This window comes from Colletotrichum scovillei (assembly GCF_011075155.1).
Source record: "Colletotrichum scovillei strain TJNH1 chromosome Unknown Contig00011, whole genome shotgun sequence".
Classification (NCBI taxonomy): Eukaryota; Fungi; Ascomycota; class Sordariomycetes; order Glomerellales; family Glomerellaceae; genus Colletotrichum; species Colletotrichum scovillei.
This window is the reverse complement of record NW_023336269.1, coordinates 1755105-1782206: the sequence shown is the minus strand read 5'-3', so window position 1 is coordinate 1782206 and position 27102 is coordinate 1755105. Positions and strand designations below refer to the sequence as shown.

The 27102-nt window shown below is 53.1% G+C and overlaps 7 protein-coding genes across 7 annotated transcripts; 4 read left to right on the top strand and 3 right to left on the bottom strand.

The window, feature by feature from the left end:
• The first annotated feature begins 223 nt into the window (after window positions 1–223).
• On the top strand, window positions 224–1641 carry HER10_EVM0000551 (MAS20 protein import receptor). Its single transcript, XM_035470327.1, has 4 exons — window positions 224–460; window positions 581–826; window positions 908–1008; window positions 1077–1641. Exons 1-4 carry the CDS (start codon window positions 400–402, stop codon window positions 1191–1193), a joined length of 525 nt encoding a protein of 174 aa, XP_035326466.1. The 5' UTR covers window positions 224–399; the 3' UTR covers window positions 1194–1641.
• HER10_EVM0008210 (wyosine base formation) lies at window positions 1625–4199 on the bottom strand (the record flags this gene model as incomplete). Its single annotated transcript, XM_035477742.1, has 2 exons — window positions 4031–4199; window positions 1625–3951 (listed from the first exon to the last, which is right to left on the bottom strand). The coding sequence occupies exons 1-2, from the start codon at window positions 4074–4076 to the stop codon at window positions 1625–1627; spliced, it is 2373 nt and encodes a 790-aa protein (XP_035327042.1). The 5' UTR covers window positions 4077–4199.
• A 570-nt stretch (window positions 4200–4769) lies between these two features.
• Window positions 4770–6392, bottom strand: HER10_EVM0003261 (uncharacterized protein; the record flags this gene model as incomplete). The annotated part of the gene is made up of 5 exons (XM_035472944.1): window positions 6119–6392; window positions 5822–6063; window positions 5635–5764; window positions 4980–5577; window positions 4770–4916 (listed from the first exon to the last, which is right to left on the bottom strand). The coding sequence occupies exons 1-5, from the start codon at window positions 6253–6255 to the stop codon at window positions 4770–4772; spliced, it is 1254 nt and encodes a 417-aa protein (XP_035326685.1). The 5' UTR covers window positions 6256–6392.
• A 334-nt stretch (window positions 6393–6726) lies between these two features.
• On the top strand, window positions 6727–8199 carry HER10_EVM0001929 (cysteine dioxygenase type I). Its single transcript, XM_035471661.1, has 3 exons — window positions 6727–7439; window positions 7502–7751; window positions 7802–8199. The coding sequence occupies exons 1-3, from the start codon at window positions 7167–7169 to the stop codon at window positions 7924–7926; spliced, it is 648 nt and encodes a 215-aa protein (XP_035326573.1). The 5' UTR covers window positions 6727–7166; the 3' UTR covers window positions 7927–8199.
• A 295-nt stretch (window positions 8200–8494) lies between these two features.
• Window positions 8495–12089, top strand: HER10_EVM0005977 (SNF2 family domain-containing protein). The gene is made up of 8 exons (XM_035475575.1): window positions 8495–8978; window positions 9036–9121; window positions 9210–9302; window positions 9351–9764; window positions 9883–10463; window positions 10523–10795; window positions 10847–10945; window positions 10996–12089. The coding sequence occupies exons 1-8, from the start codon at window positions 8696–8698 to the stop codon at window positions 11858–11860; spliced, it is 2694 nt and encodes an 897-aa protein (XP_035326885.1). The 5' UTR covers window positions 8495–8695; the 3' UTR covers window positions 11861–12089.
• A 4586-nt stretch (window positions 12090–16675) lies between these two features.
• Window positions 16676–16974, top strand: HER10_EVM0000350 (uncharacterized protein; the record flags this gene model as incomplete). The annotated part of the gene is made up of 2 exons (XM_035470135.1): window positions 16676–16828; window positions 16906–16974. The coding sequence occupies 2 exons, from the start codon at window positions 16676–16678 to the stop codon at window positions 16972–16974; spliced, it is 222 nt and encodes a 73-aa protein (XP_035326441.1).
• Window positions 16975–18405: 1431 nt separating this feature from the next.
• On the bottom strand, window positions 18406–21705 carry HER10_EVM0012025 (endoglucanase B). Its single transcript, XM_035481429.1, has 2 exons — window positions 20249–21705; window positions 18406–20162 (listed from the first exon to the last, which is right to left on the bottom strand). Exons 1-2 carry the CDS (start codon window positions 20424–20426, stop codon window positions 18835–18837), a joined length of 1506 nt encoding a protein of 501 aa, XP_035327356.1. The 5' UTR covers window positions 20427–21705; the 3' UTR covers window positions 18406–18834.
• Between the last annotated feature and the right edge of the window lie 5397 nt (window positions 21706–27102).

Genomic DNA, 27102 nt, shown 5'->3' with positions numbered 1-27102 from the left:
AGCAGTGCACCTACGTGCCTACCTACCTAACCTCAGTGAGCTGTCGATTCAGTACGTACCTATCTGATCAGTGTGTCTGGTCTGTGCTCCCAGAGACCCACTCCAGCGGCTGCTTGGCAAGAGAACGCGACCTGGGAACCATGGCGCAGAGGCTAAAAAAATTGGTAGAGAAAGCTCCATCAATTCCCGATAGAGCTTCTTTCCTTCGATATTTACTCCGTCAACGAATCCTCCGCCTGTTGTCTCCCCCCGGTCATTCAACCATCTCCCAACTCACAAAGCGCAATATTGTGAAACTGAGCACAAACCCCGTCAGCTCTCATCGTCGCTATCAGCTCCGACTGCTGTAGACCGAACCCAAACCTTCCGTCCGCTTTTCCCCAAATTCCAGAAAAAAAGATGTCCCAGACTTCCACGATAGTGACGGCATCAGTCGCCGCCGCCGTTACCGGCTTGGTTGGTGAGTCTGCCTCAACATCTCCACGAACCCCGATATCACGATTTTTCCTCTGCCAATTCCATAATGGGATCGAGAGACCAGTCTAATTGGAGCCGCGTTTGCTAATGTTCGTCATCAAAGCGTACGCCGCCTTCTTCGACTACCAGCGACGCAACAAGGCTGAGTTCCGGAGAGAACTGCGCCGAAACGAACGCCGTCAGCACAAGGCCGAGAAGGAGTCGGCCCAGCAGGAGACCGTCCGACAAAGGCAAGCCATCAAGGAGGCCGTCGATGAGGCCAAGGAGGAGGGCTTCCCTACCGATGTCGAGCAGAAGGAGGCATACTTCCTCCAGCAGGTTTCCGAGGGAGAGACCCTGTCCGCCGACCGTTAGTCCAACCCCTATACGAGAAGAAATACCCGGAATGAGGCGAGATGGCTCAGCTTGCTGACAATTGTTGATGTTACAGCCACGCGCGCTGTTGAAGCCGCGCTTGCGTTCTACAAGGGCCTCAAGGTTTACCCTACGCCTGGTGACCTGATCGGCATCTACGACAAGACCGTTCCCAAGGTAAGAGACCTCCTTGGATCCCCGGGAAATTGCTACAGCATTTGATCTGGAACTGACGTTATACCTAGCCCGTCCTTGACGTTCTCGCCGAGATGATCGCCTACGACTCCTCCCTCAACATTGGCCAGTACCAGGGTGGCGTCAACGTTGACCTCGGCGGCATGCCCACCGTCGGCCTGGACTAAAAGATCTTCGTTTGAACGATGTAGCTCTCACCATAACGAGTTCCCCTCCACTCTCTCACATCCCCCAAAACCTGGACACACACAATCCGGCGCGCGCTCGCCTCCAAAGAATCCGCAGTCACTCCACCAATGGCGTGATGCTGCGAATCCACCACCCCATACGTAATCCCCCGGCATTCTGCGAGAAGAGGAAGGAGGAATTACGACTTTTCACTGTACAATACCTGGCCGGCTGGGGCTGTTTTGATAGAAGGTTTTTGTAAGAGGAAAGAAACCAAGTGTATATTGACGATCCCTGCAGGGACAAATAGGCAAAGAAGATGGAGAAGATTCACGAAATTCCACAATTTCATAAAGCGTGTGTATCTGGTGTCTTGAGAACATGCAGCTGGCGCCTTTTTGATTTTCCGTTTGATATACTACCGAATAACCTAGGCCTCGATTTTCCTGCCCTTCCTGTCGACTCTGTCATCTCTGGGGTCGAAACCGCCTTTGCCCCAGGTAGCCCACTCGGGCGTCGCCTCGCCCATGTAATCCTCGGGCTTCCAGTCTCCGTCGGCGCCCCGCTCCTCCAGCAGCTCAAAGAAGCGCTGGTAGTCGATGCGGGGGTGCCACTTGCCATCTTTGTAGAACCGATCGCTCGCGAGCAGGACGCAGCAGCTGTGAGCGTGCTCCGCGGCGATGCCGTACTTGAGCCCCTTTTCGTTAAGCCTCTTCTCCAGCGCCGTGACGAACTCTTGGACTTCCCAGTAAAAGGGAACGTTGGACATGCTCAGGCCGGCGTTGGACGCCGTTGAGGTGCCGCAGTATGTGACGCCCTTGATCTCGACGAAGCAAGGGAGGCCCTTCTCCACGAGCTGCGCGTAGCCCTCGACCTCGTCGTCGACGTTGAAGCCCTTGACGAGGGTCAGACGGAAGACGGTGCGGTGCTTGAAGCGCTTCTCCCTGAGGATGTCGAGACACCGCTGGAAGCGCTCCCAGAAGTCTCGGTGCAGGGGCCGGTCGATCTTTCGGAGGGACTCCTTGTTGGAGGCATCGATGGAGACGTACAGCTGCGTCACGGCCTTGAGGGCGGCGAGCTGGTCCGGGTGCTGGGCATTGCAGACCAAGAATGAGGAGATGCGCTCGGCGTGGAGCATACCGAGGAACTCGTTGATGTAGGGGTAGAAGATGGGCTCGCCGACGAGGGAAAGGGCGCAGTGACGGATGCGCATGGCCTCGGCGAAGCGCTCGGCGCGGACGCCGGGGACGCCGCGGAGCATCTTGATCTTGTTGTAGTGGTTCGCCTTGACGCCGTCAAAGATGAGCTCTGGCGGGTCGACAACCCAGCGCCAGGTCGTGCCGACGGGGTTGGTGCCGTGGCGCCAGCAGAAGACGCACTTGTTGGAGCACGAGAGAGACGGGGTCGTTTCCATACACTGGTGGGAGTTGATGCCGTAGAAGGAGTACTTGTAGCAGGAGCCGCGGCCGCGGAGGGCTGATTTCGTCCAACGGCAGATCTTGACGCCCGAGTGCGAGCCGACGATGGAGTAGCCCTGCTTCGTGAGCGAGGCGTACGTGGGCGAATTCTTGGGGACCATCTCCTTGGCGGCGTTAAGAGGGGTCTTCTTCGCGACCGTCTTTCCGTATGTTGTAAAGTCTACAGCGATAGGCGCAGCTGCTCCAGCCGTTGCCGTTGCCGATTTAGCTGCGCGGCCGTTTGTGGCAGCGTCGGGGTTAGAGCTCTTCATGATGCGCCCCAGGTCTTCGACGTCATCAATGTTCTTGCGGCTCTTGAGCTTCTCGGGCTTCACTTCGGAGTCCTCGATCAACACTTCATCGTCGTCCTCAGCCGCAGATTCGTCGTCGCTTTCCTCAGGGGCACCGCTTCCCGGAAGTCCTTCTCCCAGGCTGCCAGTCTTGGCCAGCATGCCGAGAACATCGACGACACCCTCAGACCACTCAGATAGGCGCTCGGTGTAGTCTCTCTTCGTGTCGCCCATTCCGACAGGGAAGGCTCTCTTCCGACCCGTCAGCTTCGCCATCCACTTGTCGACCTGCTTGGCCTGGAAACAGAATCCATCCTCTTCCGTCGGCCAGCCCTCCCTATCACCAAAGCCAAAGACGGAGTATCCGAGCAGCGAGGACAACGGCGCGGTGTCGATACGGAAGTCGTGGTGGGTCTCCTGGAGGTGCTCCAAGAAGGTGTCGTTAATGGTGTCGATGTTGTAGCTTGGCAGTAGGAACAGATAAAAGAGGTCCGCGGGGTCCTCTTCCGATTTGGGCGGGGTGATGAAAAAGTCGTCAAAGTCGACCTCGGCAAGATCCAGCACCTCGGGAGTCATGAACGAGCAGGCGGTCTCCGCGGCGACCTTTTGCAGCTCCTTCTCCAGACCCTCTGCATACTCCTTTGCGATCTTGGGTGTGTTTGCGGTGATGCTTGAAAAGAAGACCAGAGGCCTGACCTTGCGGACCAGAGCCTCTCCCTTTGCGTCATTAGAAGAAGTTCGCTTGACTATTCCGCCTTTTATCCTTTTGGGTCCGTTCGACTTTGGCGCTTTCGACTCGACGGTAGGGCTCGGGGGGCTTGGTTTGACATCCTTCTTCTTCGTCTCCTCCACAGGCTTCGTCTCGGGCTTCTCTCTGTTGTAGGCCTTAGGCAGGGCCTTCAATTCGCTCTTCTCCTCGATAGAATGGAGGTAGAAGCGCAGAATCAAGAGCCCAAAGGCCGTGAACAAGATCACAGGGATGCGAACCTGCTGCCAAATATCGTGGACATCTACACGCAAAAAAGTACAATGAGCGGCTGAACAAGAAACAGGGGTGGCGGGAAGCACCAAAGGCAAGAGTCAACTTACTGTTCAACATGGACCTGAAGCCTACCGGCTCAAGAGTGGAAGCCATTGGTGCTGCGACGGAGCGCGGTGCTCGAAGACGAGCTATGCGCGGGTTCTATCGTCACTTTTTGGAGGAACGCGCCTTGAGGTTGTGATTTCTCTCAAGTTCCATATGAGCAGTGGCGGGGTGTGCGAAATGGGCTTTGACCAGTGGGTGCGAGCGCAATTGCAATAATTATTTCAAGTGCCAAACTTTCCCAGTGGCTGACCTGGGTGTTTAGCGGTGCCCCGCCAAAGAATTTTAGGCCTGGCCCTGCACCTCATCGACCCCGCCATTAGCGTCTTTGGGGTTCCCCAGTTGCTGACCATTGGCATTGAATGGCAGCCAGGATATCTCACGGCTCTTCTTTTGTGAGAACACCATGACTAAGACTGGAGCCCGCCTTTATCGAGAAGCTGTTTGCAAATCAAGTTGAAATCAGATTCCTGAAGCGATTTAGGCTTGTAACTCAAACCGAAAACTACGTATTGCGCTTTAATCATATTTCAATGCTCCTGGGTGCACAATAGATGCCTACATGGCTGATGGATGGTGGATGTCACACCAGATTAATCATTAATATGTACTGGTCAGGAGACCGCACGGGAGCTTGACTAGTGAACAGGAAATATACCCAGGTTTGTGCCCATGGAGGCAGCCATTTGCTCAGAATGAGACTGAGTCGCTGTTAATGCTAGTTTTTCATGTCGATCCAGTTGATCAAACCCTTCTATCCGATCCTGCCTGCGCTTGCTTGTCTCGGATATCCTTCAGGCACGGCGCAAAGAAAATTTCCCCAGAAATAGCCTGATGAAGTGTTCTCACCGCAACAAGCAGCCAGAGGAAGCATACAGAGAGCGAGAAGATCTACCAGGAGAAATCAGCAAAACCGGACGGATAATCATCGACAGGCACGAGAGGGAGACAAACCATGGTCATGACCCTGAAAAAGGGGCTGTCCAAGTCCTGGGCCAGCATGCCGGTGCAGGTCGCCAACACGCCCAGCGGGAACGTAAATCCCCACCAACCCATGTTGAAAGGGATCTTCTCCATCGTAGCAAGGCTGATGAGAGCGAACGACAGCCAGACGAGGGCGAAGCCCCACATGACGAGCGCCAGGAAGAGCCCGACAAAGTAGAGAATCTCTCCGCCGTGCACCGCCCCTGGAGCCGCCACGGTTAGAGCCGCAGTCTGGGGGAAGAGCTTCAGGGACACCTTCCCAAGCTGCTGAATGCCAAAGCCGCCCTGGCCCAGAGGACCAATGGGCAGGAACACGGAGACGATGGCCTCCTTGGGCGGAAGGCTGTGGATCGTCAGGCGGTGGAAGTACAGCGCGAGGACCATGCCCGAGAAGCATATCCCGATTCCCCAGAGAACGTAGGATGCGATCAGGGTTGTGAAGGCGTGAGATGGGTTTGAGAGGGCTTCGGCGACGATGCCGCCGGTGGAGGATGCGACTACAACGGGGACGATTGGGAGGAGACTTGCGGCTGTTACTGCCTGAAGTCCTGGGCGATGTTGATGAATCCTTCAAATATGGTTGATCAGCCTCGAATTTCGAATCATGTGTGGTGAGATCACTCACATGACAAAAGGCACTGAGATGCAGGTTGCCATTGACAGAGCAGCATCAAGCCACCAGAATGCCCAGGCCCAATTCACTACCCACTGGCCCCAGGCAGGTGCGCATACGAACACCATCATGTTGATAATGGCTATTCAAAGCGATTAGTTTAACCTTGTGGTGGAGTTGGGAGAATTTCGTAACTAACTTGCAAACCCCATTGGGAAACAGCCAAGAAACATGGACTGGGCAGGGTGTATGACCATAGCTTTCCAAATCTCAGGGTACAATGCGTACCGCAGCACTGTAATGACGGTGAAGACGGTAAACAGAGTGATGTTGAGTACGAAAAAGGCAACGGCAAGACCATGTGAGATCCATGTTACGTTGTAAGGCAGGTTGTGAAGGAGAACTGAGACTATCCCTGTTCCCATTGTAACCGCAAACCATCTGCATTATGTTAGACACACTTTAGTTCATCATTGACTCTCGAAATTTTGCTTACGAGGGTGTGAAGTTTCTGACAATTCTCCTCCAACCTACATTTTCCTTATTACAAGGCGTACATGAGGTCGGGGCATCTTGACAAGAACGTTGTTGCGCTCCCGACTGAATTGTCGAGGTTGCGCTCACAGTTGCCATAGCTTAGAAGAGCACCTAAGAGACCAGATGACTTCAACAAAATTCTGTTCCTGAATCTGCCTATTGGTGGCTGAACAACTCAATGGCGATTTCTTTCTGCTACAGAAGACGTAGCAAAATAATTGACAAGAGTTCACCCACACAACAATGAAGAAGGAATTTCAGGGCCGCAAGTTTCCCTATGACTCTGGCTCTCTTACCTAAGGTAAAGCCGTTTCCTAGCGTGAGTAATCTAGACGAACCCATTCCGGTAACTAGCCCCACACCGGATCCGCTCAGCTGACTCTGAGGCGGTGCGGCTATCGGCCAACGCCGGCAGCGATCCACCCATTAACTGGCAAGATGAGAATTTCATGTTGTCAAGAATTCATTTTGATATCAAAAATGTGCATGAAAATCCCTTGACTAGATATAGTCCCGTGAAACTCTAACAAGGCCCATCTCGTCTGGTGTTTGGCCATCTGACCACCAAAAGTATTGGGGCTCACCGTCGCCTATCAGCGGCTTTGCCGGGATCCCTCGACTTTGGTAAAGTAGGTTATCTCGTCCAACCAGAAGCGCCTATTTTTGGAGACCAGTCCACCAAACGTCGAATTGGTCGCCGACTAATTGTCCGCTGCGCTCTGGCAACGTGGACAGATTGCCCTGTCTCAGAGAGAAAAGTCAGGACCGACGAGGCGACCCACCGGCCGACGTCGGATCATCCAGTAGTTCCGCCAGTCCCGCCCGTTTCCATCAGGTAATTCCAGCCAGGCCCGGTCACCGGGTAGATTCGTATCACCGACGAGCAAAAAGAGTCCAGCCCCCCGCACGACGAGTTCCCAACAGAACCATCCAAAGCAACAATCGTCCAAGCACCACCACCAACAACATCCCGAACAGCACCGACTTGATAGCATTCCATAGCAGCCATGGCCGTCGATATTCTGACCAAGATCACCTCCGCCTTCGGGCATAACCTCAAGACCGATGTCAATCGGTTCGACGAGCTCGTGTTGAGATTGAAGGAGGCGCTTGGCCCGTCGTCAGGACTTGACTCGGCAGACGTTGATGTCAACGAGTTGATGAAGTTAATGGAAGAGTATAACACAACGGAAAGCGAATGGATACAATTTGCATTCGCCGAGAAGAGCATGGGATACACCCGCAATCTTGTTGACGAAGGCAACGGCAAGAGCAACCTGGTGAGTCGACTCGTGGCCACGACTTCGTGGCATCAGGTAGTATCATGGCTAACGCCACACAGCTTGTGCTTGTCTGGTCGCCAGGCAAGGGAAGCCCCATCCACGATCACGGCAATGCGCATTGCCTGATGAAGATTCTGAAAGGCGATCTCACTGAGATCCGCTACGCCTTCCCAGAAGGCAGCGAAGAACAACCAATGCAAATCATCTCTGAAAGAACACACAAGGAGAATGCGGTGGCATATATGGCAGACGAACTTGGCGTCCACCGAGTCTGCAACAAGGGCAGCGACTTCGCTGTCTCCCTTCACCGTAGGAATTACCTCGCCGTCTCCGCCATAACATGACTGACCACTTCGTAGTCTACACTCCTCCCAACGTCGCCAAGGGTGGTTGCAACATCTTCAATGAGAAGACGAGCAAGAGGAGTCATGTAGCAAAGTGCGGCTACTACTCGGCATACGGCCGCCGACTGCCGAAGCAGTAAATGGTGATGGTGTCGATGTTCTCTTTTCGTCCTGGGCGTTTGCGTATTTGGCTTCGACGACTATCCGAGCTTGGATTTGTCCTGTTTGATATACAACTGGGGGATGCCGAGAGCCGTAGAACGCTTGTCGGTAGCCTGATGAATGATGATGGCATGAATGCTCTATCCACCGTATATAGTGGATGTATACCGTCGGCGAGCTCAACCTGCCGTGTTTCCGTATGTTTTTTTGGGTACCATAAGATAGCAAATTCATCACAGAATTACCTGAGACAAGAAAATATGAATGAAGTGAGGTTGTGAAGGTGCAAGAGCCGCAGAGTCGTCGTCGTTGGCCAGAGACCACCCAGACGGGCCCGGAGGTAGGTCACGTGAAATGTCGTGATTTTGCAACTCACGATGATTGGCTTGTGTGGGTCTTCTCCGCGATGGCGTGCTTGCACGAGGTGACCAGATGGAGGATAGCTCAGCCACAGGCTCGCATCTTTCCAGCCACAGCACCAGCCTCATGCTGCTGGTGTAAGAGTATCCCTGTGTCGATCTCACCACTCCAGGTACGCGAGAGACGCGTCTATCGCGTCTGGTCCGATTTGTGAGAGGTCCCAATTGTCCTGCCCAGTTTCGGCACGCCAGATCTGGAACCGTTCGGTACCAACCTGTCAGTTTCCCGAAGCTGACAGCTTTCCCCAACCCGCTCTTTTGTTTCACGAGTTAGTACCCATCCGGCCCCAGAATACGGCCCCAGAGTCCGGGGGCTCGGACATTGAGGATGCCACCCAAGAAGCGCAGCATCGCTGTCATCGACCTTGTTAGTAGCGATGGCGAAGACTCATCTGCCCAACGACCCAGCAAAAGGCCGGCTGGCCATCGCTTGGGTCCCAGTCCAGCTAGCGGCAGGGTTTACGGAAATACCCCATCAAGCTCTCAGCCCCGTTTGAGCTCAGGTGCTCTTGCTCCACGCTCTTCGACTCAGTCTACCGACAACGATGACGACCTTGTCGATTTGACCCAAGCTCCGGATGGCCCACCAAGAGAACTTTATGGGATTCTCGGTACGGCATTTGGGCGTTTCGTAGGGTTTTGTCTTATATGCTGATCCGATAATATAGACAACAAGATTGTCGGCGTTCGCTACTACAATGGATATGCCTCTGCAGGCGAGGTGGTCGTATGCATGAGAGAACCCAGTAATCAGGTACTAAATCACAACTATCACAAGCTCAAAGAATTCTCTTCCAAATTGAGCTTCCCTCTCTGCCGTCAGATGGCTAACATGACCATAGTATGATCGCAATGCCATCCGAGTGTGTAACGTCATGGGCGCCCAGATCGGCCATCTTCCACGCAAAGTAGTTGAAAAGCTAGCGCCATACGTTGTACGTACTTTGATCCAACATCCTAATCGTTACTAAAACCTGTGCTAGGATCGGGATGAGATTGCGATAGAAGCTATTCTTACAGGGGAGAAGGGCATGTTTGACTGCCCCATTCGTTTACAGCTCTATGGTTCGAGCAACCCAGTCGACCGCTCGGCGTTGGAGGACAAGCTGAAGAAGGACAAACTGCTCAAGGCTAGAGAACTTAAGCAGACGAGAGCCGAGGCGGAAGCGCAGAGAAAGATGCTAGGCATAAAGGGCAGCCAGTCTACAATTGGTTTGAACCCTGCTGAGCCAGAGGTGTCTCTGGAGGACCTGGCCCAAGCCAGTCAGGCAATTTCCAGCCGTCCACGCGGTGATGCCGTCAAGTCGCTGGTAATGGACGAGGACTTCTTGTCCAAAATGCCGATGGCAGAGCAGCCCGCCGTTCTTGAGTCGACATTACTGCCATACCAATTACAGGTGAGCCATCTTGAGCTTTATGCATGCTGGTCTACTGGCTGCAAGCCCCCTTCCCCCTCAATTCCTACGTATCGAGATTTTTCAGGGCTATAGTGCATTTTAGCTGATCGTAACACAGGGTCTGGCATGGATGACGTCGAAAGAGAGCCCCCAGATGCCTCCTAAGGGCTCCCAGGAGAGTGTCCAACTGTGGAAATGGCACCCGAACGGCCGCAACTTGTACCACAATATGGCCACGAACTTCGTGGTACAGAGTGCACCCAAGCTCCTTTCGGGTGGCATACTAGCAGATGACATGGGTCTTGGCAAGACTTTACAAGTCATCAGTTTGATCTTGACTGGAGGGGGCGGTCCGACGCTCATCGTTGCTCCGTTGAGCGTCATGAGCAACTGGGATCAACAGATCCGGAAGCATGTCAAAAAGGAGCATCTGCCCAAGATCTTTACCTATCATGGAAATAACAAGGCCACCAAGAATGAGTTGGCCAAGTACCAAGTTGTCATCACCAGCTACAACAAGCTTGCCCAGGAGGGAGGCCAGGAAAAGGCCATCGCACCTTTACCACCCCTTATCGCCACGAATTGGACTCGCGTTGTACTTGACGAAGGTCACACAATCCGAAACGCAAAGACCAAGGCTGCCATAGCTTGTCGAAAGCTCAACGCTAAATTCAGATGGGTCCTGACCGGAACTCCAATGTAAGTGTCCCGAGGATGGATTGAATTAAACTGAGCATACCCTGACTTACTGTCACTAGCATCAATAATATCAAGGACTTCCAGTCCTTGCTTCAGTTCCTTGGAATCAATGGTGGCGTCGAGCAGCCTGCCATTTTCACCAGCGTGATCGCACGGCCCCTTGCCCAAGGGAACGAGACGGCAGAGGCTCTCCTACAGCTATTGATGCGAGATCTTTGCCTGCGACGCAAGAAAGACATGAAATTTGTTGACTTGAAGCTTCCGCCCAAGACGGAATACGTCCACCGCATTGCCTTCAGGCCAGATGAGAAAAGCAAGTACGAAGCATTGCTGTAAGTCGCCCGTGTTACCACTTGAAGGACCAAACTCATGCATCAACATAGGTCCGAGGCACAAATTGCGCTTGAGAAATACCAAAACAACACTGGCGGGAAAGGCCAGTTTCAAAGTGTACTGGAGCGCCTCCTCCGCCTTCGTCAGGTGTCAGTATTGCCCGCTCTTGATGAATCGGCTCTACCTAACATTCCCTCAGATGCAACCACTGGACGCTCTGCCGCAAAAGAATCTCCGATCTTCTTGAGGCCCTCGAGGGCCAATCTGTCGTTGTTCTCAACTCGGAAAACACCAAGATCCTCCAAGAGGCGCTTCGTCTTTTTATCGAAACCCAGGAAGACTGTGCCGTTTGCCTCGATACTCTGAGCGGCCCTGTGATCACGCATTGCAAGCACGTCTTCTGTCGCGGCTGTATTTCAAAGGTCATTCAGACGCAGGGCAAGTGTCCCATGTGTCGTAATAAGCTCGATGAAGACGCGCTTCTAGAGCCCGCCCCGGAGGGCGGCGAAGAGGAAGATGAGAACTTTGATGCCGACGCGAAGAGTTCCAAGACCGAGGCTCTCCTCAAGATCCTACAGGCTACAACCAAAAATCCCGACTCCAAGGTCATCATTTTCTCACAATGGACTTCGTTCTTGACTATTATTCAAAACCAACTCGTGGAGGCCGGCTACAAGTTCACCCGCATCGACGGCTCTATGACGGCGCCGAAACGAGACGCAGCCATCCATGCCCTGGACAACGACCCGGAGACGTGCGTGATGCTCGCGAGTTTGGCTGTCTGCAGCGTCGGTCTCAATCTAGTGTCGGCGGATACGGTGATTCTTGCAGACAGCTGGTGGGCGCCTGCCATTGAGGACCAGGCAGTGGATCGTGTGCACCGCCTGGGTCAGAAGAGACCTACAACTGTGTGGCGTCTTGTTATGGAGGGGACTGTTGAGGAGCGCGTGCTGGATATCCAGCTGGAGAAGCGGACGCTGGTCGGCAAGGCGTTCCAGGAGAAGAACAAGGGGAAGAAGACTCAGGAGACTCGCATGGCGGATCTGAAGAAGCTGCTTGGTTGAAGAGCGTTGAAGGAGGTCGCAGTGCTAACGTAGTCAGAAGTCTGGCTCGTCTAAAAGTTCGGTGTGCGGCAAGGCATTGCTAGAGCAACATCATGTATCCATAATTGTATTTCTCATTCAGAGCCAAAAGGGGCTTTAGATATTATTCGAGGTGACTCAACCTCGCGTGTACCTGTATTACCGCAAAACATACGGAGTTGTCCCTCCATCAACTTTAGATCCACAGGAAACAATATTCTTAAGTTACTTATCTGCAACCCCGGCGCTTTCACAATGGTTCACACGCCCGAGTATATTGCGAGGCCTCAGACAACTACGGGACTTCTTACCTCTAATCGTAACCCATACAACTCTCCTCGCTAGTCAGGATTCGCAGAAAACTCCTAATACGAAATAGACCATAATCGCTTCGCCACCCATTTGAACTCAAAAAGAGTTATACAAACGGCACGCTTTGGCCAGGTGGTTCAACCCACGTTTCGTCCAGTCTGATCCCGATATCCAGGGGATCTCGCCGACGGAATACTCCAGATTGTCGGGACTCGGAACCGCCGCAGAACGGTCTGTGCAAGGATGATATGAGGAGGCCAATATACTACAGAGTACAACTCATAGGGCGCGACAGTATGGGGCAGATTCGAAAACTCTAAGATCCTTCTTAGCACCTTATCCACTTGGTATACTTCCCACTACATCCGTACATACCTAAGTGATACGGAGACGGATACTCGCTTCTTACATTTGAGGTGGGCCGCAGGCTGGGCCATGGCTCAGTCGTAAATACCCTCTTTACATTGCGACTTACTCGTTCCCGGCTTCGAGTCATGAATGTAAACGGAGCTAAACGAAACCTTAAGCTAGTAGGTCTTACGGGTAAGTACCACTGCATTGGGAGAGATGGGAAAGTTCGCAGCGTACGGGGAAGTGCAAGCACCGAGCTTGCGATTACGAGAGAGATGTGCCAACTACAGACTGTTTACATTGCTTCAGGCAGATGTATTTCAGGGGTATAAAAGTCATCGTCATATCCCATCCATAGAGAACGCATCCATACCACCGGCCAACAGCTCAAAGCCCCTCTTTCACATCAACTCAGCAACTTCAACTGAAAACGCAAGACACTACATCCCTTCAGCTCAGTGCAGTCCTATCTGAAACCCCAACCATATCTCCCTTCAGACCATAACCTCAAGGACAACCCAAAATGAAATTCACCCTCCTCCTCACCGTGGCCTCATCTCTGGCCATCGCCAGTGCCAAAACCTGCCAATGGACCCGGAAATCATGCAGTCCCAACGGCGGCCAAATCTCCATGCAGGCCTGGATCGACCACTCCCGCGAACTCTGCACGCGGATCGGCGGCTCTCCTCAAGGCATCTACAGCGATCAGGTCATCTGTGATGCTCCGGGCACCTTTGTGCCGAGACGTCTGTCGGCGACGTTTGATGGAAAGAGTTACCAGTGTTGCATTTCTTGCCCTGGGGATGAGAGGGGGAGCTGTTAAAGAGGGAGAGCGGGTGAGAGGCTTGCGACTTGGATCAAGGGTAGATTTTGGCATGCTGAAAGGGCTGTATTCCTCTGCTTATGTAGCATGGCGGTTTATGAGGGGTTCAACCGGATTCAAACATTATATATAAAGAGCCACCAGAGCACAGCTTTACATAAGATTTGGGCTTCGGTATGCCTGCTGGGATAAGTACAGAAGGAAATGGATATTCTAAAGCAGCTTTCTTCTATGTCTAGTTTCTCGATAATGTGCCCTATTGAAGGTATGTTCGAAAAAAGTACCAATGCCGTCTTTTACTTTGTCTTGGTGACGCCAAAGCCACCATCGTGGCGCGTAATAGCAATTCCTACTGCAACAATGAGGGGGCTCAACTGGCTGGTCTGACCTGTGCTAGTGGCTATCAGGCATACTGCTGCACAGGGTTCGTTGCTTCATGCATCACCAACACGGGTAGCGGCGTGCTCTACGGTCAGAACGGCGACGAGGTCACCAAGCGCCGTGCCATCATGGGAGATGAAAGTAGTGATGCAATACGCACGAATAGTTTACTTCGAAACTGTGGCTAGACATCCACATGAACTGAATTGTGCTTCTGAAAAGGCGATTATGTCTGACCTTCATTTCTCATCATGTATTCTTCAGTGAGTAGACACAGCCATGAATTCTTATGAAAGATCACCAACTCGGTGAGCTGTGATATTGACGCCAAAGTGTGGTGTCAGTGTTCCCGAAAAGCCGCAAAAAACCCCTCCACCCCTTGCAGCCCTCCACCCCAGACATCATCGTCACCCAGCCCATGCCGATGATCCAGAAGGCTTTGCAGACGTTGAAGGCGGTTCTGGTCGCCGCCAAATGACTTATATCCATGCTGGAAGGGCTCGGCCACGCTACCTACCTCGACAAAAGACCCGTCGCTCATGCGTGCGCTAGCTACACCCTCCTCATCCCCAACGCTGCCCTATAAGCTGAACGGTAGCATTAGTCTGACCCCCTATTCGGCATTATCGTAGGAGTCCCTTGAGGCGGACCCACTGAGGACAACGGCTGGCGCTCGGGATAGATTCGAGTGATTGGGAAATGGGCCATGAGACTCAATTACATCGGCCTCAAGCCCAATTCGCGTGAACCCGGCAACTTCTGCGGGAGGTAGCGAGAGGCCTGGAACAATGTAGCGGAATCGAGGCTGGCGCACGCGGTTCAAGAAGGCACGCGCAAGGCCATCTGGTACTGATGCCATATCAAGCACAGAGGGCGTGAGTAAAGGGTTTGACTACGACCGGTCTGTGATAGCATCATCAGTGTCTGAGAGTTGTGCATCGATGGCGTCGCACAAACTGTCCCACGCAGCAATGCAATCAGCTGCCTAGGTGTCGCCATGTGGCCGCCACTACCAGCAGCCGCCAATCTTTTCGCTGCCAGACTGGGAGGGTGTATCGTAAGGCATTACAGTGACCTTACGCAGGCGAATGAGTTGTATCCAGTTCAGTTGGATAAAACCGTCTCGAGTGGATGCTACAGCGTAGCATGCTGGCCCTCGTTGATGGGCAGCGCAAACTCGTGCTCGACCTGGCTCATTAAGAAGGCGTTGATCTTTCGATTCTTATGTACTCCCGTGATCCCCTCCATTGTCTGGGTGTGTGAGGATACCCTGGTGAGGAGATATGTAACCCCCTTCCTTGCACAAGGTAGCTACGTACCATCCGCTTCCTGCCCGATTGGGAGACAAGCTCTGCCGTGTGTGGGCCAAAATCGGCCGGCCGGAGACGGGAGGCACGTGCTCACCGGGGACGACGACTCCGGGATGGGTATGGCGGAGACGGGGGCCTCAACTTTTGTCTCGATCGGGATGCGGGAATATATGCTACGCGATAGGCTGTCTAAACAAAGAATTGTCCATGTTGCGTCCCGTGTCCGCCATCTTCTGTTCTTTTTGACGTGCGGCAGATCCTTGGTCGCTAGATTCTCGATGTCAGAAGGGACGGAAACTTTCGATACATGCTCATCGGTGAGTACTCAGCCATCATTTCAAGAACTTCTTTGAGAGGAGCGATTGCTCGGCAAAACTTCATTTGAACACCTAGGACGGGGTGCAGCTGCCCTTCAAGTAAAACCTGTCACCAGCAGCTTCGTAGAGCTGTTGCATGGCTTACCAGCAGTACGGCCCCCGTTTCGTACCTCAGCATGGCTTAAGCTATATCGAAACCTCAAAGCTGATGTCACAAACATCACCGCCTTCTTTTGGCACCTTCGTCAGGTTTTCCAATTCTATGGCGTCTGTGCGCTCAGCATTCATTCAACAGCATCGACCTCTGCACAGAGCCCAGGCTTTCAAGGCGATCGGGAGGCCCGCGAGCAACATGGAACTTGCGCGTATGACCCTCAGCTTTTCTCATACGAAACAGACGGGGCGAGTAGAGGTGTTCAATACGGCTAGTCGGCCTTGACACTATTGTCGCCAGGCGTTCGTCTACATGAAACTTTGTCGGAAGCTGAGTCATGTGCAGCCGTGCCGTTTACGCGTGGGCTTGGTGACTATTCCGAGTTAAAGATTCCATCGCATAGACTATTTGTACAGGGCTGTTGTGAGCCTATATAAGTTCCTCTCCATGTTGACAGTCGACTTAGGATTGTCTTGGTGTTCATCTTGCCTCAGTGACTGCGTGAGTTTGCCGATGGACATCGGCTGGACGTTCAGTACGGAGGGGGTTCATCCCATCATCCATCTTGAAGTCAAAGTCTCTTGGAAGAATGAACAAAGTTCCCAAGGACAAGCAAGTCAATACCACAAACTTAAATCAGGACCAGATTATGGACAGACAGAATTCCGAGGTTTTGGAGACCCCTAGCTTCTGACCCGTTGAAGCAGATCCCACTCCAAATACCCAGCCAAGTCGACCGCCCTATGACTCGCATGACACCCCCAGCCACAATGCGCAAGCGGCCACCAAGGCCACGATAATGCCTCTACGTACCCAAACATACCATAATAAAGCTTCATGGTATACAATACCGTGAGCACTCAACAGGGGAAACTCTAAATTGCGAGCAGAAGTTTCAATCTAAATCCACCATGTGGGATACCGAACGTCACACGTTCATCAAGGAATTTGATGCCGATCAGGCCGTGCAACAATAATCGCTTGATGGAAAAAAGAGACAAGTGGGGAGTCGTTGAAGGAATACATTAAGAGAGACAAGAACCCGCACTCTTGTTTTCCGAGATTCCTTCTTCATTCTTGTAAACTCTATTGCGCCTTTACTCCAGCTTTTTATTCCACCATCTACACCAAAACCGAACAAAACGAGACATGCATTTCCAATCTCTCTTCGTCTTCGCCGCCGCCATCCTCGTGGGCCAGGCCGCGGCCCAGATCCAGACAGTTAGTAGCAAGTGCAAACAGGTACCGGACTGTACCAAGGACAATGTCGGCGTAGCCTGCAAAGTCACCTGCGAGGACTCAGTAAGCACACCCAACCTTTACCAGATCAATGGCAAAGCCTCAGGCCTTTCGCTTGTGCTAATCTCTCATATACACAGCCTGGCGGCACTCGCGTCACCTCGGGGCTCTGCAAGAATGGCCCTTTCGGATTCAGCTGCACTCCCTAAGAATGCCCGTCAAGAACGCCCATACACGTATCTTGGACTCTTGGCAACTACCTTATGGGGGTAGATGTCCTTGAACGAACTTTTGCATCGTATTTGGGGGAGGACGACGGCATATTGGGTGGCACGGTCAGCTAGCTTGAAAGAGCGGTTGAATCTAACGACTCATGCAAGACTGAGAAGGCACTCTTCAATAGTACCGATCAATGAACATGCGGCCAGGAATGACAGGATGGCGTTGCGGGAATTTACTTCTTTCTGTAAACGATACCTCCCAGATCACCCGGCGCTACAACAGACATTCTTCATAACCAACCATAACGGTCTGGGCCTCGCACAACAAGTTCATCTGTCAACGGGTGCTCATATACTTGAGTGCCTAGTTCATCTGAAATCCGTCTCGTGATTCAAGGTGTCACGAGTAATAACGAGGCGCGCGACAACTTCAGACAGCCGGCGGGATAACTTTATTCACAGTCTATTAATACACCACAAGTCGGCCTTCCCGAAGCAACTCCCACGTTGCGGATACTCCGTAGACTGCAAAGAATGGGAAGAATGGGAACATAGGTTCAAGAGGGAAAAAACAAAGGGAGAGCCCAACGCCAAACGTTCTAAGTCTTCGCTATTCAAAATCCGCCAAACCCTCAAGACTATGAAAGTACCCGTCAACCGCTGCATCGATACTCGCGATCAAGGCGGTTGGTACCTCGACGACAACGCGCACGATCCGCCAAGGCGTCGAACCGACAACCATGCTTGCGTCGAGTAGGATGTGTTCAAGACTGAGCTCATGACGGACAAGCTAAGAAGACGAGTGTAAAATAGCTAGCAAATGGTCGTGAGACAAACTTCGCCATCTGGAAGGTCTCAACGACGGGGAGGAAACTTTGTAGATAATGTAATGGACGGCCCAAGGATTCTTCTGAACTCACCAAGTTTCTTCGCAGACGTAAATTCCCGGGCTGAAAACCCACTGGTCAAGGTAGCTTGGGCCGAGACCGCGGATGGACACGAGTCGATGAAATAGACCGTGGCTGTCAATGTGCGGGGGAATGCTTCAGCCAGCACGCACGAGAAGCGACAGCAGCAGGGCCGATCAACCCAAGACCGTCACAAAACAATTGAGAGACATCATTGTTGCTGTCTGGCGCGCGGTTCCGCTGTATTCTCCGGTGAACACTCTCGTACTACCGACGGGCAAGCGACTATGTTTTCGACAACTATATAGTTGTAGAGATATGCATATCTGTGATCACAAGGAACCTCCAGTTCCTCCCAAGGAATAGCCGATGGCCCAACCAATGCGAGAATACCAATCCGTGGAAGTCATTGTCTCTCGGTTCAGGAGATGGCCCTACTTTCCTGTAGTTGTGGACGTTTCACACACATTTAATCACGATTCCGGAATCACATGCGATTATACAGACAAATGAAACTTTGAAAGATCCATATTTGTTTATGATCGAATTGTACACTATATACAAGAATGACACATAACAAAAAACACCAGAAGTTACCCAAGCAATGCCCATGATTTCCTGTTCCGATGTAATTTGTTTTTTTCCCACTCGCAAAAGATAACACCATTGAACCCGGCCGTGATGTATGTGTTGTCACCAAACCCCAAAAGTTTTCCGCCCCCTAATGAAGATAATGATGCATGTGTGATGCACATTGGTAAAAAAGAGCAAGACTCGTCGAAGAAAAAAGCGAAGCGAAGGAAGTTTTTGAATCCACTGATGGAAGAAGGGGGGTTTCTTTCATGTCGTCGTCATGATCACGTTCTAATGTTGTTTTGATGTCGTGATGTAGTTTGATGGAGGTTGGTGTGGGTCAGGAAGAAACTAAGCTTGCTTTGCTTTAGTTGCTCTTCGTCAGGCTGCGGGCCTCGAGGCAGAGACCGAACTTGGTCTGGCAACCGCAAGAGGGTCTGCACTGCAGAATCTTGCTGCCGCACTTGCCGGCGGCGGAGCAGCAGGAGCCGAAGGAGCTGCCCTCGCAGGTGAAGCCGGTGCTGCCACCGCAGGTACCGTCGGTGGAGGGGACAAGGGCGCCAGAGGCGGGAGCAGAGGCGGAAGGAGCGGCGGGGGCGGCAACGGAGGTGGAAGCCGGGACGGGGGCGGCCGAGGTCACGGGGGCGACAGTGGCGGCGGGCGCGCTGGTAGCGACGGGGTCCTCGGCGGCGTACTCAGCTGTGGGAGTAGCGGCGGGAGCAGAGGAAGAGGCGGCAACAGCGGTCTTGGAGGGGGTGGCGGAGGCGACGGCAGCGGCGGCGGTGTTGGCGGAGCCACCGAGGAGGTTGAGGTTGACGGCAGCGGGGATGGCGCCGGGGGCGGCGACGGTCTTGGCGGTCATCTCGATGGTGGGAGGGCCCTGCCAGTTGCCGGCCGTGCACTGGGCAGAGATGCCCTTGCACATGTTGTCGTTCCAGACGTAGCAGTTGGCGGCGCCGGTAGGAGGGGCGGAGTCGAAGCACACGTTACCCTGGGCGTAGCAAGCGTCGACAGCGGCCCAGCAGCCGGTCTGGGTGGTGTAAGCCTCGGGAGCCTTGCCGCACCAGTTGGCGTTCTTGATCAGGCAGTCAGCGGGGACGCCGCCCTCGAAGGAGGTGGACTTTGCGCTGGCGGAAGCGGTGCCGACGGGGCTGTAGGGCTCGGGGCCGGGGATGGGGTAGGGGTACTGCGGGTTGTCGTAGAGGTTGAAGTTGTTGCCGGGCTCGGAGCCGTCAATGTAGCCGGGGATGCTGACGGAGTACTGGGAGGGGATCTCGAGAGCGCCGGAGGGACCATCGGAGACGTGGATCTGGGCACAGCCGACGTAGTACTGGGGGTCGTGAAGGCTGACGGCCTGGTGGAGGGCGAGGATCTCGGTGCGGACGAGGTAGTAACCAGCGGGAAGACCAGAGGGGAGCTCGACGGTCAAAAGACCCTTGTTGGCGATGAGCTTGTCGGTGCACCACTGCTGAGTGGACTCATCGTAGCCCTCGTCCCAGATCTTGAACCAGTTGGGGCCGGCGGCGGCGGTGGTCATGTCGTCAACCTTCTTGACGTAGACGGAGCAGGGACCCCTGTGGGAAGGGTCGATGGAGCCCTCGGCACGGGCATCGGGCCACTGGCGGAACTCGAAGGTGAGCTTGGAGTTGCCGGGGGCAGCGCAGGTGTAAGCGGCAGCGATCTGGCCGTCCTTGCCTGTGGGTGATGTCAGTAAATGTGAATACCAAAGTGAGCAGCGCCCAGGCTTGTTGTTGCTGGACGAAGGCGTGGTAGTAGCTTACCGCAAGCCATGTCGTCGCTGGTCAGACCGGCAACGGGGGAGGTGGCGGTGTCTCCCTCCTTGGGCATACGGATGCAGGTAGCATCACCCTGGGACTCGCCGTTGATGTACAGCTTGGACATGAGGGTGTGGGCGTTGGCAGCGGCAGCCATGGCCAGGGCAGTGGTGAAGAACTTCATTTTGATGGGCTGAAAGTTGGGTATCCTGAGATGAGATGATGCGTTTTTTGTGCAAGAAAGAACGTCGAGGTCCGAAAAAGATGGGTTTCTGTGTACAGCTGAGAGCAGGCCTGCTGAAGAAAGTCGAAATCGAAGATATCGAATGAAGGACTGAAATGTAGTTGGTGGTTTTGTTGCTTTGGTGTAAGCGCTTGGCTTTGCCTTGTTCAAGGAGTGGAACTGTTCAACAGTGACTTCGTGCTAGACGAGAGAGACTGAAGGAGCAAACGAACTGACGAAGAGTTGTTTGGCTCTGGTGGGTATAAGGAATGTAAAGTTCGTTCAAGAAAGAGGACGAACAAGAAGGGAGTGTGGTATCAGCGGCCAGCTGTGTACAAAACGCGATGGGGGTCAAGAAACAAAAAGAGGAAGCGGCCCGATATCGAGGGCACCGAGATGGATTTATATCAACCAACCAACGGACCATAACCCCAGCGGTCCATGACAGGGCGAGCCGCGAGAGAGGGTCGGGCTACTGCGTAGCAAGGAGGGAGGGCGGCAGCGGTTTGCACAGTTGCAGTACGGATGCTCCATACCTAGTGCCCTTGACCCTCTCCGAGGCTCCGTCATCCTGTTGGAAGAAGCACTAGCTGGGGGCGGAAGCGAATAGTGGCACTCTTGTTCAGCAAGAAGCTCAACCGCTTTGCACGCCCCCCCTTTAGACGTGCAGCTCCGCTCCTGCAAGGCCATAGACACCCCTGGTTTGGTTGCTTTCTCCATCTCTCATCTCGGGCGGCCTGGTACCTTGCAGTAGGCAACGGGCTGTGGACTGTGGGCGGTAGCAGTAGCAGCGGGCAGCAAGTTGGCTGTTGGCAACCACCCCCACTCGCCTTGTCCACTACTACAGTGCTACGGACAGAGAGTTCTGTGACTTCTGTCTTCTTCGTCACCATCCTATCTGTGCCTCTTCCGCGCCGCCATCTTGCCCCCAGTTCCCGTCTTGCAGGTTACATTGGGTGGTGCGCTAGCGCGGTCATCCTGCCGAGAAAGGCATGCTTCAAGACAAATTGCCGCCGCTGGGTTGGTGGAGTTCCCACTGGATAGCTGGAAAAGATACGGGATCTGCCTTGTAGGGTTGCCTCTGTTCAGTCTTTCTCTGCCTGCCTAAGCTAGCCATGGGTGTCAGATCATGGTGCCGGGGGCGAGGGGGCGAGGGGGCACAGCAGAGAGATACCGTGAAGAGAGAGACAGATACGGGTGTTCGTGCGTGTGGTGGTGAGATGATTCTGCCCGAGAGGAGCGAAGTGTGTGAACAGTGAGAGAGAAGAAAAAACAGTCTGACCAACAGGAAAGAAGCCTGGGCCCTTGCCAAGAGAAAAACCACTGACAAACAGAGAGGAAGTTCATATTGCAGGGACTCGTGGCGTGCGTTAGTGGGGACAACGGAGATGGGAACATGAAACAGAAGTGGGCGGCGCTACTGGGGTCACTGGGGGGGTACGTATCGCTGGTATCTCACTTCCTTCCCATCTTGCCATCCATCCCATCGTCCCTTCCATGGATTTCATCCCATCCTTCCAATCCATGATCCATCCCTCTTGCCCTCGTCGTCCGAACCCGCCCCGCCCTAATGGATACGTATCTGGCCGTGGCTACTGTCTAGTTCCATTGCCGTCGCCTTCGGGGAATTACTGCGTAGGATTTTCCAAGGCACAGAGAGCAAACAAGACCAAGTGATCGACCAAGAGCCGAACAACGAATTAGACGCGCGGTGTTATCATACCATGCCACAGGATCAGAGAGGCATTTCCCTCAGCCCTGGGTCCGTGGTTTGCGGGACCGAATGGATAGCCGCGTCCACTTCTCTCTCCTCCCCGAGTGCCCGAGTCCCCCGACAACGCGCACAGTCTGGACTCTAGGGACTTGCAATGCTTTCTCTGGAGTCTGCCCACTGAATACCAAGACCGGATCGTCGTCATGGAAGGAAGAAGAAGCCCGGTAGCTGCAGATGGAGCCAGACATTGTAGCGCTAGAATCTACCAAACGATGTACCTACTGTGCTGATACGGATATGTGTGTGCACATAAATGCCTCTGAGCTCAGCAGAGAGCGAGCAATCGAAACGCGCAGAGCCGAAAGTTCAGGCGCCGTTTTAAGATTCGTCGATCTCCCCTGGCACTAAACCATTTCGGCCCATCTCGCAAAGCCGAATAGGTGCAGATTCGCGTGTGACGCGCGGGGTTCAGGAGAAGGAGGGGGGATTTACTCGAGTCAATACGGATACTGTCAATCAACTCCCGCGAGTGTGACTGCAGGAGATAACCGTACCTTACTGTGATACCTCAAGAGGCGAACCGGAAAGTAAAATCTAGGGGCACCCAGGGGCTCGGGAGGGAGGCTGTCATCAGCTAGATAACTCGCACTTCAGCTTTTAAACTCGTGTTTAGTTCCGCCTCCGCCGCCACAAGTTTGGCCGTTTGACCATGACACCCGACGACACTTTGTCTCGAAAAGGTGAAGAAGGCAGGCTGGGCTGGGCTGGGCCGGCTAGCTTGCCCGTCTGTCTAATGTCTATCGCCCGAGAAGTTTCGCTTGGCTGCGTCGATTGATCGTTTCGTTGACTGATTGGCGCAAGGGGTAGCGGGAACAATTTGGAGAAGGGGGTTGGACAGTGTTTGTGTTAACACAGAAGGGGGAAAGAAGAAACAATCTTGTCACTTGAGATCTTAGTCTGAAAAAGAATCAAAAAATGAGACGAACCATGGTTGAGGCGAGACAAGTCAATCAACTCCTGACTTGCCTCCCGTCGGGCACGCACACCAAACGCTGTTGTGCATACCTACCTCACAGAGTACGTACACTTCTACTGAGATGCATTAGCTAATCCATTCAAGCACCAGCGAAGGGGTTCTGGAATGACACCGAGCACAGTAAGGTTAAAACGTTTAGGCAAACTGTTTTGAAACTTGGGAAACGCACCTTAACAGCAATTAAGTAAGCTGCCAGGTAAGCTTGAACCGCAAAGTTCTAACGTACTAAACACATAACTGGGCCGAGGGACCCAGAGCCACGCATGTCCCGGCACTACTCCGTAGGTATCAACTCTCGAGCCTTTCCCACTTTCAACTCCTCGATCCAGTTTCTCCAGTGTACCAAGATCCAGAAATTCCAAGAGTCCAGCCAGGTTCTAGCCCATTCTTTTCTCAACTGTGAGTTATGATGAGTTTTTATTCGATTGCACTCCAGCACTCCAGTAATCATTTCCCCAGGTTACATTACAGCGAAAGAAAAAAAACCACAAAAAAGTCTTGTTTCTTCGTCGCGGACCAGTTGGTGACCAGGCGTCACGCCCTGCCAAGAAGCCCACTCCAGATCCCACCAGTCAAGCCTGTCAGGTGTCTCCGTAACCTGTCCCGAGCCGCTGTTTCGTTTTTGCCAATGAAGTCTGGGACATTCCACATGAACCACGCGAGAAGTGGAAGGGGGGGAAGGACGAGACGAACGCTTTCTCGTTCCCTCCAGCCGCATCCGAATCCCAAGAATCTAAATCCGAACTAACCGTCATCCCTCTTCGTTCCCGATTGGCAGCTGAATATAGCTGAACATCACATACGCAGCCGCCAGCCGCCCAGCCGCCTTACTGCGTCAAACGTGCATTCTCAATTCTCAGCAGTGTTAGGTTACTTACTGACTTTTTGGAGCCGGACCCCCCTTGAACATGCCCCCAACCCCTGAATCAGAACGAAAAGAGGACCAGCAAACGACTGGCTACCGTTCATCGCTGACAAGATCCTCGAAAATCTCGCAGCCCAACCTTGTTCTCCACAGTTTCCGCGGTATCTCTCTGTCTCTCAGTCTCCCTCTCTTCAATCCATGATCCATGGATCCCTACCTCGCTGTGGACTTTCCCTGGTGGCCCGTGAGACGACTTCACAGAGACAAGAAAAGGGGTGGTGGTCTTGACTTTCTGGCAGGCCAGCGTCTAGACTTTCCGACTCGTGGTTCACTGGTCTCTCTGCCCGCCAAAATGTAGCTGAAATCCACCGTCTGCCCGGGACACCCGTCGGATCTCACATTCATTCACAGAGAGCCTCAATGGCTCACTCTCATTCATTCCTGCTCTCACTCTCCATCACTTCCTCTCCCGCGGACCTTGACCATGGACCGTGGTGGCCCGTGAGTTATGAACCCATAAACCCGTAAGATTCCCACTTTCCATGTGGACAATGCACAATCTCGGAGCGACTCCTCTTACACCCATCTCGCTTCTTTCTTGATTTGATCAAAGTTGTTTAATTATGTTTATCCCGCTTACCGGTATCCCCCCTTCTCAGCTTTCTGCCTTTGCTGTCTTTTTCTGCTCTGTTTATCGCGCGCATTCCGTACTGCCTTGTTCCTAGTCATCCACCTTATCCATACCTATAACGGTCGAGGCTCAGCTTGATGGCAGTGGCCGCCGCACAAGTTTTTACCTATTATGTATGCAGTATCCATTTTCTGTTGATTACGGTCAAATTGTCCCAGGGTCGTGCTTGCCCATTCATCACCGGGGAAGAAATCCGCGTCCGAAAATGACAATCCTATTGTTCTCCCTCCACTGAGAAGGGCGGGGCCTAGTAGATGGTCAGACACGTTTTTCTCATCCGCGAGCATTCCAGCACCGCCCAAAGTGTGACCAGGGAGGAAAGAACAATGGGCAGCGAGAAGCGTACACGACCAGAGTCGGTCACTGGTGAGACAGGAATCAACGTGATGGAGAATGACTCGGGCACAGGCCGAGCCTCAATCGCATATCCACAGCCCACAGCCGTACGACCGGTCCGCAGCCCGAGAGTGCGCGGCGTCCCCAGATGAAATCTTGATTGCAATTCCAATATCAAGCACTGCGGCAACCTCTCTCTGTATCCACTGATGATTAGGTTCGTCTTTCCGCCCACTCGCCCGTCCCGAAGGAAAATAGCTTGTTTGTCTTGCACCGCCCACACTCGCGGGTCTCGCAGCAAGACATACCTACCTCACTCGCCCTCTCCTTACTGTGTACGGAGTATGTCTGTCTGTCCGTCTTGTCCGATGCCTTGCCGCTACGTCCGCATCATTTCTGAACTACACGGCCAAAACCTGCCAAGACAGAATATCTCAGACATCGATCGAATCTGAGAAACTCGAAACCTTCCAGTTTCCATAGTGCCATTGCACTAGTTGTCAAAAGTCAAACACCTTTGTTTTAGTATGCACGTGTGCCCCTCGTATGTGCGCATCCGAGAGAGAAGGGATGTGTTGTGCTGCGCTACGGCTGCTTGCGCAGAAACGACTGTTCCCGTCTTGGCGAAAAGGGATCAAGCCCGCCAACGTAGGTAGGCGAGTTAGATGACGTACGTCATGTCGTGGCCGTTTGTTACTGCCACTCTCCTGATGGGCTCTACAACCATCCCAAGCCAAAGCTTTGCTTCTTATGCCCCAATCTGTCAACTTTGTCTGGGGTTTCTGGATTGTCTCTGATCGGGCTGCCTGAGCCGACGATGGTTGATACGAGTCACTTTCCCTTGCTCGGCATCACCGCTTACTTGACCTGTACAGCTTGACCGGGATGCCTTCGGTAAATAAATACACCGTGCTCGCGTCAAGCTCATGGTCGTATCAAGCTGGCATGTTCAAGACGGTTGACTCTGTCTGAAAGGAGTAGAGCGTTGTCTAAACTCTGCAAGACGTGGTTGAGATGGTGTCGTACTGTTCACCAGGTATTCTCAATGAATGAAGATCCCCTCTTAGCCGCGGCCTGAAATACACCCATCTCTGTAGTATGTTGTCTATGTTTTGCTCAGTAACTCCTCGGAGCAGTCATGCGTCGAGGTCAGTTGTCAGGTGCCACGGCTATACTAAGCGCAACCACACCAGCCAACCATAGCTTGCTACGAGAACATCACATCGGACGACTTGAGGCATCAGGGCGAGAAACTTGGTGGCAGAGAGGAGAGGTTTCTTGATGAATCAAAACCCGCCGAGGGAGGAGCGGTTCCAGCCTATAAGAAGAGCGGGAGCAAGGAAGAGAGGGACACGATTTGTGTCACTCCTCTTACTAACTCGGAGTCCCTCTACTCCATCTCCTATGCAGTTCCCCGACTCCTACTTCGCGGAAGCGAAATCACACCTACTATTACACCACACCCCAAAAAAGTCTCTATGCAAAAAGACCAAACCTGTCACTCCCTCCATAATACAGTTTTCCAGCGTTTATTGGTTGAATATTCCAGCTAAATTGAATACTGGGCGGGGAGCTATACACCCTCCCTTACTTCGCTCTCGTTTTTGGAGTTTCTTTTGATACACAGTATTGTACACACGCCAAAGACCTCGTGGGTATCTTTTACACTTTTTCATGGTTTGAGTCGTTTCTGGCAGATTTCTCTCTGTTTATGACTCGTTGATCTTGGCGAGGATCCTATGTGAAGGGGATCACGTTAGTGACCTTGTCTTTCTTTTGGTATAACACATCGAACTGCTTGCTGGCTGAAAAGATTTGTGTGGTAAAGAGACTGGTGTAGACTTACTCGCTGTCACGGAAGAGGTGGTACTCCTCCTCACCGACCTTGACGGGGGAGCCGCCGAACTGCATCACATTTTGTCAGCCCGTCGGATCCATATATTGTGCTTGTTCAACCAATTCGCCCATCCTGTCTTCACCCGTCCCCATCATCCC

Coding starts and splice junctions, on each gene's coding strand:
- HER10_EVM0001929 (XM_035471661.1), top strand. CDS start 7,167: ATGGCCGTCGATATTCTGACCAAGATCACCTCCGCCTTCGGGCATAAC. Junction 7,440..7,501: donor GCAACGGCAAGAGCAACCTG/GTGAGTCGACTC, acceptor AACGCCACACAG/CTTGTGCTTGTCTGGTCGCC. Junction 7,752..7,801: donor CTTCGCTGTCTCCCTTCACC/GTAGGAATTACC, acceptor ACCACTTCGTAG/TCTACACTCCTCCCAACGTC.
- HER10_EVM0000551 (XM_035470327.1), top strand. CDS start 400: ATGTCCCAGACTTCCACGATAGTGACGGCATCAGTCGCCGCCGCCGTT. Junction 461..580: donor CGCCGTTACCGGCTTGGTTG/GTGAGTCTGCCT, acceptor TCGTCATCAAAG/CGTACGCCGCCTTCTTCGAC. Junction 827..907: donor AGAGACCCTGTCCGCCGACC/GTTAGTCCAACC, acceptor TTGATGTTACAG/CCACGCGCGCTGTTGAAGCC.
- HER10_EVM0005977 (XM_035475575.1), top strand. CDS start 8,696: ATGCCACCCAAGAAGCGCAGCATCGCTGTCATCGACCTTGTTAGTAGC. Junction 9,122..9,209: donor TGAGAGAACCCAGTAATCAG/GTACTAAATCAC, acceptor ACATGACCATAG/TATGATCGCAATGCCATCCG. Junction 9,765..9,882: donor TACTGCCATACCAATTACAG/GTGAGCCATCTT, acceptor ATCGTAACACAG/GGTCTGGCATGGATGACGTC.
- HER10_EVM0012025 (XM_035481429.1), bottom strand. CDS start 20,426: ATGAAGTTCTTCACCACTGCCCTGGCCATGGCTGCCGCTGCCAACGCC. Junction 20,163..20,248: donor CAGCGACGACATGGCTTGCG/GTAAGCTACTAC, acceptor CATCACCCACAG/GCAAGGACGGCCAGATCGCT.